This window comes from Gorilla gorilla, chromosome 20, assembly GCF_029281585.2.
Source record: "Gorilla gorilla gorilla isolate KB3781 chromosome 20, NHGRI_mGorGor1-v2.1_pri, whole genome shotgun sequence".
NCBI lineage: Eukaryota > Metazoa > Chordata > Mammalia > Primates > Hominidae > Gorilla > Gorilla gorilla.
In genome coordinates this window covers 51510534-51522540 of record NC_073244.2, presented here as the reverse complement: position 1 = coordinate 51522540, position 12007 = coordinate 51510534, and the positions used below count along the sequence as shown (strand labels likewise).

General features: G+C 41.6%; 1 protein-coding gene across 1 annotated transcript; it reads right to left on the bottom strand.

Moving 5' to 3' along the window:
* Positions 1-873: 873 nt before the first annotated feature.
* On the bottom strand, positions 874-8489 carry LEUTX (leucine twenty homeobox). The gene is made up of 3 exons (XM_019015047.2): positions 8416-8489; positions 2486-2637; positions 874-1467 (listed from the first exon to the last, which is right to left on the bottom strand). The coding sequence occupies exons 1-3, from the start codon at positions 8420-8422 to the stop codon at positions 1030-1032; spliced, it is 597 nt and encodes a 198-aa protein (XP_018870592.1). The 5' UTR covers positions 8423-8489; the 3' UTR covers positions 874-1029.
* Between the last annotated feature and the right edge of the window lie 3518 nt (positions 8490-12007).

Here is a 12007-nt window from a genome sequence, read left to right as displayed (position 1 = left end):
GTGCTCAATGTGTGGACAAACTTCTTCCAGGAGGAATTGATAGACCTGGATTTATTGCTGGGCTGAGCTGGGGTGAAGCCTTGGGTGGCACCTAGCTTCTGTTCAGGCTCTTGTAAGTCTGTAGTTTACCTACCTAGTCAAGTCCCTGATGCAGGCTCGTTAGGAACTTAACCATCAACAGTTAGGGTGCTATATGTGTGGTTCACTGCTTCTCTCCTGGGGGAGAAGCTGGGAACTGGGGATTCCTTCCTGATTGTATGGCTCAGTGCCCAGGGTGGATTTAGTGTTTCTGAGTGCTTCAGCTTTTGCTGCCTGTTTGATAAGACATTTTTTTCTTGTCTTTTCTTCCTTTTTTTTTTTTTTTTTTTTGTGAGATGGAGTCTTACTCTGTCGCCCAGGCTGGAGTGCAGTGGTGCAATCTTGGCTCATGCAACCTCCGCCTCCCGGGTTCAAGCAATTCTCTTGCCTCAGCCTCCCAAGCAGCTGGGACTACAGGTGCCCACCACCACACCCAGCTAATTTTTTGTATTTTTAGTAGAGACAGCGTTTCACCATGTTAGCCGGGATGGTCTTGATCTCCTGACCTCGTGATCCACCCACCTTGGCCTCCCAAAGTGCTGGAATTACAGGCGTGAGCCACCGCGACTGGCCTGCTAAGACATTTTCTTAGTTGCCTGGTGTGTAGGAGTCTCTCCACTCACTTCTGACTTTCTTCCAGAGAGAACTGATCTAGGCACAGATGTTTATTCAGTCCATCAGTCAGGAACCTCCTATGTCACTGTGTTCCTGGCGTCACTTCTCTGAATACAATCTTTAATGCTGAAATTTGGGTAAGGAGGCACTCAAATGGAGTTCAGAAAATGCAGGCAATGATGAAAGGTAGGGGAGTTCCTTTATTGTTTTTTCTACAGAAAAAGATAAATTCCCAGCCCCTGATCTACTTAGACTGGGGTCAAACCATTAAAGATGTGTGGAAATATGTCTCAGTGGGTCAGATCCAGACCTCCCCTAGAAGTGATGTGTAAGAAGTTACACTGAAGATTGGAGCTGGTCGTACTCAAGGCATACTGGAAAAAGATATTGATTTAGGCTGCTGGTGTCATCTTCCCCTGGCAAGTCATAGATCTTTACAAATTCATCTATTCCAAAGAGAGTGGAGGCCCAAGGAGGATTTGAAGCCCCCAGACATATCTGTTCAATGTCATATGACTGAGAATCCCAGGATGAAACCCTCGCAGAGGCGCTGGCTCCTCCAGGATTCTTGATACCAGAAGGCTCACGTAGATCATGGTCATTTGCATCAGAGATTCCAGGACTTACTGGACGAATGTTTGCAGTAGTTATGGCTGAGGGAGTCTCCTCCTTCTTCACTGAAATTGTCTGGTTTGCTGGTCCTAGTGATGGCTGTGTCTGCATTTGCTGCCGCTGCTGCCTCTTCCATTTGGCACGCTGGTTCTTGAACCAGATCTAAGGAGGGAGGAGGGGGGAGGTTAATAATGGAGGTTGAGTATAAAGGGGCATCCTCATGTTCCTCAGGAATTCGGTTTTTTGGTGTGAGAGAGAGTCTCACATTTATTGGAACAAGGGAAGCCCTTTCTATCCTCTGCTGTCCTGGGTTTCAAGGGAAAAGTGGGTGTAGGATTGTACTAGCAATGGGTGGAATATGACCTAGATCGTGATGTATTAAATAGAAGGGTGTTTTTATTAGTGGTGTATTTTTTTTTTTGAGACAAGGTACCACTCTGTCACCCAGCCTGGAGTGCAGTGCTGCAATCATAGCTCACTGCAGCCTTGAACTCCTGGGCTTAAGCAATCCTCCTATCTCAGTCTCCCAAGTAGCTGGGACTACAGCCATGTGCCTCCATGTCTGGTTAATTTTTAATTTTTGTTTGTAAAGACATGGTCTTGCTGTGTTGCCCAGGCTGGTCTTAAACTGGGCTCAAGCGATCCTCCTGCCTCCACCTCCCAAAGTGCTGGGATTACAAGTGTGAGCCACCATTCCTGGTGCCCAGAGAAAGTATTTTAAAGTCAGAGTATGGGGTGAGAGTTTAGCTTGGGTCATCTTTAGGGTTCATCCAGGTGTTCTCCCGTGAATACTTTGTGGGAACTTAGTGACAGGCATCTGGATGACTGTGATGGTCCTGATTAAGCAGAACCCATCCTGAATACACAAGAACAGACCCAAATGGGAGCATCTGAGATCCAGCCTCAAAGAGTCCTGTGTAGCATGGTGGGTCTGGAGTTGGAAAGGTCTGGGTTCAAATTCCAGCTCTTGTGTTTATAATGCTTGGAAGACAGCTCTTCTATGTGAGCTTTAGTGTTCCTCAAGAAAGTGGGTGCTCATGACAATAAAAACATAAAGTGCTTAACATCTGTCCTTACACACAGCAATTGCCAATAAATAGGAACTGTTATAACAATGATCAAAAGTGTGTGTGAAGCTCTGGGTTAGGCATGCTACCTACAGACACACTTGGGAACAGACCTTTACTACGGATAGATCAAGTTGTATCTTTGAAGCCAGTTTCCCCATTGTAGCCAAACTTGGGTGCATGGTCTTTTCAAGCAATTCTCTCAATGCTGTGAGTTGTTTGGAGAGAAATCTTGTGCGTGGCCGACGATAACGCCTTGGCCCTTCTGCAGAGGGAACAGATAAAAGGCTTTCATTAAAAAAATTCAGAGGAAAATGAGGAGAGTACTACATCAAGGGAACACCTGTGGGACAAAAGAATCTGAACAACAGCCTTGAGCCCTAGACCGTCCCTCTGACAGAGCCTACACAAATGAGAAGGAACCAGAAAACCAAATCTGGTAATATGACAACACAAGGTTCTTTAACATCCCCAAAAAATCACATTAGTTCATCAGCAATGGATCCAAACCAAGAAGAAATCCGTGATATACCTGAAAAAGAATTCCGAAGGTCAGTTATTAAGCTAATCAAGGAGGCACCAGAGAAAAGTGAAGCCCAATTTAAGGAAATTAAAAAAAAAGATACAAGAAATGAGGGGAGAAATCTTCAGTGAAATAGAGAGCATAAATAAAAAATAATAAAAACTTTAGGAGACAATGGACGCCCTTTTATCTACTAGACCTAAGAAATGAGATAGACAGCAACACAATGACCAAGAACCCAAAAGCAAATGCAATAAAAACAAAGATAAATAGCTAGGACTTTATTAAACTAAAGAGATTTTGCATGGCAAAAGGAACAGCAGAGTTCTAGACAACCCACAGTCTAGAAGAAAATCTTCACAATCTATACATTTGACAAATGACTAATATCCAGAATCTGCAACGAACTCTAACAAATTAGCAAGAAAAAAACCAAACAATTCCATCAAAAAGTGGGCTAAGGACATGAATAGATAATTCTCAAAAGATATACAAATGGCCAACAACATGAAAAAATGCTCAGCATCACAAATGATTAGGGAAATGCAAATCGAAACCACAAGAATGGCCATAATAAAAAAAATAAAAAAAATAGATGTTGGCGTGGATGCGGTGAACAGGCAACACTTCTACACTGCTGGTGGCAGTGTAAACTAGTACAGCCACTATGGAAAACAGTGTAAAGATTCCTTCAAGAACTATAAGTAGAACTACCATTTGATCCAGCAATCCAACTACTGGCTATCTACCCAGAGGAAAATAAGTCATTATACAAAAAAGATACTTGCACATGTATGTTTATAGCAGTACAATTCGCAATTGTAAAAATGTGGAACCAACCCAGATGTCCATCAATCGAGTGGATAAACTGTGGTGTGTGTGTGTGTGTGTTTATATATATATGTATATATATAATTTATGTATAATGTATATAAATTATATTGTATATAATTATATATAACACAAATATAATTTATATATAATATATAATATATATAAATTCTATGATGGAATGCCACTCAGCCATAAAAATGAATTAATGATATTTGTAACAACCTGGATTAGATTGGAGGCCATTATTCTGAGTGAAGTAACTCAGGAATGGAAAACCAAACATCATATGTTCACACTCATAAGTGGGAGCTAAGCTATGAGGATGCAAGGGCATAAGAATGACACAATGGACTTTGGGGATTCGGGGGAAAGGGTGGGAAGGGGGTGAGGGATAAAAGACTACAAATATGGTGCAGTGTATACTGCTCGGTTGATGGGTGGAACCAACCCAGATGTCCATCAATCGAGTGGATAAACTGTGGTGTGTGTGTGTGTGTGTGTATATATATATATATATGTATATATATAATTTATGTATAATGTATATAAATTATATTGTATATAATTATATATAACACAAATATAATTTATATATAATATATAATATATATAAATTCTATGATGGAATGCCACTCAGCCATAAAAATCTCACAAATCACCACTAAAGAACTTACTCATGTAACCAAACACCACTTGTTCCCCAATAGCCTATGAAAATACAAAAAAAAAATTTAAAAATGTTTTATTAGAATGCAAATATATATATTCCAAAGGTAAGTTTCTTTCCTGAGCTTGACCTGTGAATCAAGAGCTTAGGCTAAACATTTGACTCACGAGACCCACTCCTCACTCTCTTGCTGGGAGTGTTCTGCATTCCTAGAAAATCAGTGCCAACTTCCACTGAGCAGGACATGTTTTTAAGCCACAAATGGGATAAGCTTATTTTGGTGGCCTCATCCTACAGCCCCTGGAGGAGGAACATCAACCTCTCCATGACATTGGGCACCAATATGTTTTCCTAGCAACTTCGGGACATCTTTCTGTTTCTCATGCTGCTAATAAAGACATACCTGAAACTGGGTAATTTATAAAGGAAAGAAGTTTAATGGACTCACAGTTCCACATGGCTGGGGAGGCCTCACAATCGTGGTGGAAAGCAAGGAGGAGCAAAGCCACATCTTACGTGGTGGCAAGCAAGAGAGGGAATGAGAGCTAAGCAAAAGGGGAAACCTCTTATAAAACCATCAGATCTTATGAGACATTCATTACCATGAGCACCGTATGGGGGAAACCGCCCCATGATTCAGTTATCTCCCACCGGGTCCTTCCCACAACACATGGGAATTATGGGAGCTACAATTCAAGATGAGATTTGGGTGAGTCCTTATTGAGATACAATAGAATAGTGGCAGGATGTTGACACCAGGTTTATATGAGTCTATAAGATTCATAAGAGTATTGGAGGCCCTATTATCCTAACCGGTCATAGACTCAGTGGCACTGCTGTCTATGTTGATTGGCTTGTGAGACCCTGAAGCTATTGGTTTGGCCATTTATTAATGGGGTCTGTAGGGAAGGAGATATGAAGCTTAGTGACCTAAGAATGAATGTCGATTCTCTCATTTACTAGCTCTGTGACTTTGGAAGCATCAGTACACTTATACTGTTTGCCTCCGTATCTTCAACAATAACGTGGTCCCAGAAAGCTCACTCCTTTAGGGAAGATGTGAGTAACCAAAGAAGCAAGTCTGTTAATTACAGGCTTGGTGCATGTGTTAGTCCATTTTGCATTTATAAAGGAATACCTAAAATTGGGTAAATTAGAAAAGAGGAATTAATTGGCTCACAGCTCTGCAGGCTATACACAAAGCATAGTGCTGGCATCTGCTTCTGGTGAGGGCCTTAGGAAGCTTCCACTCATGACAGAAGGCGAAGGGGAGCCAAGGTGTTACATGGTGAGAGTGGGAGCAAGAGACAGCAGGGGAAGGTCCCAGACTCTTTCAAACAACCAGATCTCAGGTGAACTTAGAGATAGAGAACCCACTCATTACCATGAGGATGGCACTAAGCCATTCAGAGGGATCTGCTCTCATGATCCAAACCCCTTCCACCAGGCCCACCTCCAGCACTGGGGATCACATTTCGACATGAGATTTGGAGGGGACAAAAATGCAAACTGTATTAGTGCATAATGGGAGTTTTTACTATGGTTTAGAATATAAATAAGACCTCATCATCTAGTAAAACCTGATTCTCATGGTCATCTATTTTATAGGAAAGTTTCTATTTTCAGGATGCTCTTATTCCTCATGCAAATACATGGAAAAAAAGAAGCCAACATGCTGCCCAATTATCGCACAGTGAAGACAAGTGATCAGGCACATGGGTTTCTCTTAGTGTCTCAGCATTTGTTTAGACACAAAGGGAGAACAAAAATTTACAGGACATTGAAGAAAAATTCTCAAACAGGAAGGGGACAGCAAGAAAGGGAGAGAGGGAGAGACAGAGATAAAGAGAGAAAAAAGAAAGGGAAGGTGGAAGAGAAAAAGAAAGAGGAGGAAGAAGAGGAAAGCAGCAAATAACCACATTTTTTCTTAAGAAAAGAAATAAGGCTGGGCGCGGTGGCTCATGCCTGTAATACTAGCACTTTGGGAGGCGAGGGAGGGTGAATCACTTGAGATCAGGAGTTCAAAACCAGCCTGGCCAACATGGTGAAACCCCATCTCTACTAAAAATATAAAACAATTAGAAAAAAAATTACAAAAAAAAGAAAATCTATAAATGTTAAAATTAATATGCTCGGATAAAAGATATTGCACTCATACATCAAGAAAGTCTTGAAAAGAAAGGAAAATCTGATAAGACAAATGTTCTTTGAAATCAGTAGCTAAAAAGAAACCTTTAGGCAATAATAGAAGAGTTGGAAGACAAAGCTATTCCAGGAAGTAGAAAAAATATACAAAAGTGGACAAAAAGAGTGAAAAGGTCGGAAAAAAATAAGATCTCTGCTCAGGGATGTCCAGCACTAGCAATATTTATGTGACTAAAAATATCTCTGACTAAAAAATGTTTCAGAGAGTATCATGAAAATATTTATAAAAAAAAATTCAAGATTTGAGAGATGAGGCACAGGGGTTTCCAGAATGAAGACATTCCACGATGAGCACAATAAATGAACAAAAGGATCATTGTTGCAAAAATATCAGAATACCAGGAATATATAGAAATTTCCAGAAGCTTCTAAAGGGAAGTAGAATTTCCATCAAAGGAATGGTAATTAGAATTCCACTGGTCTTTAGAAACGCAACACTGCACATTGACAAGTTATAGGAGGTAAAATCGAGGAAGGATGTGGCTTTGAGTTTAAAATCATCTACCAAGCTGAGAGGTCAATATGTAAAATCGACTAATTAGTATTTTTGTAAGTTTAGTATTAAACAATAGGAAAACGTATTAGAAGAGCCAGGTACAAGTTTTGATAAGTGAGCTTGTTGATGCATAATTTTTCTATTAGAATCAAATCATTTTAAGAAGTTAAAATAAAATGTAACTAAAATTACATTTATGTCCCCAGCCAAGAAATACACTTTTTTTGTTTTTGAGACAGAGTCTTGCTCTGTTGCCCAAGCTAGAGTACAGCGGTGCAATCTCAGATTACTGCAACCTCTGCCTCTCAGGTTCAAGCAATTCTTGTGTCTCAGCCTCCCAAGTAGCTGGAACCACAGGCACATGCCACCATGCCTGGCTAATTTTTGTATTTTTAGTAGTGACAGGGTTTTGCCATGTTGTCCAGGCTGGTCTTGAACTCCTGGCCTCAAGAGATCCGCCTGCCTTGGCATCTGAAAGTGTTGGAATTACAGGCGTGAGCCACCATGCCCAGCCAGTAATATACTTCTAAACTACGTTTTACAAGTACAATTATAAAAGGAAAATGTTGATAAATATCACAATGACAACTTTTAGAATATTTGTACAACGGTACTCATAAGTAAATTGAAAAACACAAGCCAGGCTGGGAGAATATATTTGCAACACATATAAGAGATAAATTATTAGTGTCTAGAAGACAACAAAAATATTCTACTAAGCCTCAAGAAAAAAAACATACTAAAAACTGGGAAATGATATAAATATAAAAATTAGCATAGGGGAAAAACAGAATGGCCTTTAAAATAGAGTGAACAGATTCAATCACACGGGTTAGTAAAGAAATGGGAATTAAAGATCACATACTATTTTATACCCATCAATGGACTGACATTTAAAAAATATGAAAGTTACCAGGCATTAAAAAGGATGTGAGTTCAAGACGACCTTAGGCAACAGAGTGAGATCCTGTCTCTACAAAAAATTTAAAAATTAGCGGGACATGGTGGCACACACTTATAAGTCCCAGCTACTCCTGAGGGTGAGGTGGGAGGATCACTAGGGCCTAGGAGCTCGAGGCCAGCCTGGGCAGCATACCAAGACCCCGTCTCTTTAAAAAAGAGACGTGGAGAAACAAACTCCTAAGTTACTAGAATCCCTTGCAAATTGTTTTTCAAACAATCCTTGTTGGTATAACCCAGTGGTTTCTAAATTTACCCAGTGGTTTCTAAGAAGCCACCGCAAGGTCCCACATCTCTCACTTGATTTGTCTGCAACCCAATCACTGAAACCCCAGCCTCTTGCCTTCGCCCAACTTACCAAACATGGTGTCCTCTAGAAATGAGTGGGTTCGATCAGCTGTGTGCCGCAGAGCTCCTGAGCTGAGTCTATGTGACTGCTGGGCTAAAAGACCCGCTTATTTAAGCAGAATTTTAATGCAATCATGTCCCCACCCTGTCCTACCCTAATACCACGCCCTCCAATAATCCATTCAATATCTGTTTATTTAGAACCTATTATATGCCTGATGCTGTGTAGGGCACTGGGAATAAAACTGTGTTTAAAAAAAAAAAAAAGACTGATCCTTGACCCCAGAGAGTGGAAGAAAACAAAGGAAAGTGGAGCGAACTGAAAATGGATAAAATGTTCAAAAATGTCACTTGGGATCAATGAGTAAATAAACAAGGCGCTGAGAGAAAAATAAGTCGGTAAGATGATTCAAACTTGGAAGGTGAAGGAGGTGCCCTGTGCGTGGACGGCTTCCAGTGCGACCCGGAGTGCAGCAGGAGGCATCCTGCTAGGAGTTTGGGATGATGGGAGGTTAAGCCCTTCATCCGCCCATCTCGGTTCAACTTCTTCTAGTTGAGACAGCAATGGATGATGGTGAAGAACTTGGCAGAGCCTAAACCATAGGGGATCTTGTATCTTCTCTTGAGTATGGATTTGGGGGCAGCTGGGGAGCCCATAACGAGTTTTCAGCAAGGAAACTTAAAATATAAATTGCATTAAAAAAAATCATGCTTCTTTCTTTCCTCTGAGCATCCCTCTCTCTGTCCCTCTGTTACTGATTTACTCCACCTTTCAGGCACCTTATTAACTCATTTATTTATTCCTCCCCCTAACGTTCTTCTCCATGATGGGTCTTATTTGTGGGGTGAGTGTAATTTGGTGGGTGAGACAGATCTAGTCTCTATCCATGAGATATGGCCTCCCCACACTCAATGTGGACCCAAGCTTTCTGAAGCAGAGATGGGACTCTGGTCTTGGCCCATCTTATACTACCCTCAACTCTGTCCTCTCCCGCAACCTCCACACCCCCACCAGGTTGGTTTGGAGAAGTCTTGGACTAGCGAAAGAACTCTGTCTCTGGGAATATTGCAGGTAGCCTGAAGGCCAAATGATTGAAGGACCCATCTGTATCTTTTTACATTTTGTTTTAGGGTCTCACTGTGTTGCCCAGACTAGAGTGCAGTGGTGCCATCATAGCTCACTGCAGCCTTCAACTCCTGGGCTCAAGAGATCGTCCAGCCTTGGCCTGCCAAAGTGCTAGTGAGCCATTGCACCTGGCCCCATCTATGTCTTTTACAGGAATAAAATTCAGGAAAACTTCTAACACAGTCAAGGGTAGAAACTCCCAAATCCTGTTGGAAAGGATAAAGTGGGCCTCAAATTTTCCGTTTAAATTTTAGAATCAGTCCCTAGAGTTGCCCTGTGACACTAATGAGGATGGAAAGAGAGTGATATATTCAAAGGGTATGACCTCCCCAATAGCAGGGAATTTTGCAGAACTTAACGTTAAAACACCCCTGACACTTCTTCATTTGTTTGCTTAATTATTTGAATGCCTGCTCGGCTAAGATTTGTTCCAGTGACTAGGAAATTGGGATTTACAAAAATAGAACTCACTGCCGCCTTCCCAAGTGCTGGCATTCTAAGGAGGGAAGCAGGAAATAAAAAAGGAAACAAGACAATATGCAGTTCTGATTATGATACTACTGGTGTTATGAATGCCACCAACAGCACTGATTCAGAGGATGTGCAGTAGTTTTAAGGTAAGGTAAGATGTCTCTGAGGAAGTATCATTTTCACTGAAGGAGAGGGAAGAGTGTTCTAAGCAAAGGAAACATCAAGTGCAAAGGCCCAGAGACATGAAAAACCTTTTCATGTCTGAGGTGCAGATAAGAGGCCACTGTAGTTGAGGTGTGTTGTGGGAGAGGAATATCGGGAAAAGCTCAAACTGGAAAGGCCAACCAAGGTCAGGGCAAGGTGAAGAAGTTTGAATTTTATTCCAAGTGAAGGACAAAGCCATTTAAGGGGCCTTGGGAGACCCAGAACACTCAGTTCAGTTTTCTTTCCCTTTTTCTTTCTTTTTTTGAGATGGGGTCTTGCTCTATCACCCAGGCAGTGGTGTGATCTCGGCTTAGTGCAACCTCCGCCTCCCAGGCTCAAGCAATCCTCCCGCCTCAGCCTCCCAAGCAGCTGGGACTACAGGAATGAGCAACTGCACCCAGCCTCAGCTCACTTTTCTTACCACAAGCTACTTGAGAAATGAAAGAAAAAAAATAGCCTCACCTTGAGAAAGTTGCTTGAGATTCCAGGTGCCCACCTGACAGGCAGGTTCCACGGAGGCATGAGGCTGAAAACAGTTTGCAGTTACAGTTTCTCTTTTTGTTGCATTTGTTTTGAGCACACCCTCCCCTTACTTTCAGAGGCCTCATTCCCTACTTTCTCATCAAAGGCTTCTCTGATCCCCCCAGGCCAGGTCAGAACTTCTGTGTGGTGCTGCAGCACTCCCTGAACTTCACCATACCTCGCTATGTTTATTTGCGTGAGTTTTCTGGGAATGTTGGTCTCCACGAGGGAGGATGTGGGTCTTTCCCTGTGATCCTCAGAGCCCTGCACAGGACCTGGCCCATGGTAGTTGCTCATTATAAGAGTTTAGGAGACATGAATAAAATATTGGACTCTCCCTGGGGGAAAGTGGCTGTAGTTGACCTTGCTACTGTGAGATTTCAAATGTAAATAAAATGTTTGCCTATTTTGGCATTCACTGAAGTATTAGGAACATGTTTCTACAGCACTTAGGATGGGACACAGTGGTACAGGATGCTGTCCACTAGCCTGATCCAGGCATGCCTAGCATGTGAACCGTAATTCCATTTTCTTATTCTAAGTTGCACATACACGCAGAAAAGTTCACGAGTGATTAGTGTAACATCAGCGATTTTAAGCCCCCATGTAGCCAGCACCCAGATCCAGAAACAGAATATTTCCAGCATCCCACAAGCTTCTTTCCATCTCTGCCTATGCAATGGGACCAACTTGCCTGACTGTCATCGCAGATCAGTAATGCCAGCTTTTGAACTTCACATACATGGATTATAAAGACTTTTTTCTCTTTTATTTTTAATTGACATGGAATAATTGTACATATTATATTTATAGAATACAGAGTGTTTTTTTTTTTTGAGACAGGGTTTCACTCTGTCACCCATGCTGGAGTGCAGTGGCACCATCTCAGCTCACTGCAGCTTTGACCTCCTGGGCTCAAGCAAGCCTCCCGCCTCAGCCCCTGAGTCGATAGGCATGGTGACAAAAGAGACTAAAGAAGCCTAACAATGAAAGGCATGAAATCTGATTGGATGATGGATTTGAAAACAGCTATAAAGGACATGCTTTTGGACAACTGGTGAAATTTAAATAGTACTGTGAATTAGATGCTAACTTTTAAGTGATGGCAGAGTAGAACCTATCAGTCTTGTGGAGCTGAATGTACAAAAATGGTAGGTTGGTGCCTGCCAAGTGGGAGAGGGAATATTAGGCTTTTATTTATTATTATTACTTTGAATTTTTGTTTTAAAACAATTCTTCATCTTTTCTGTTGTATTCTTCTCAGACTGCTTTCAGGAGC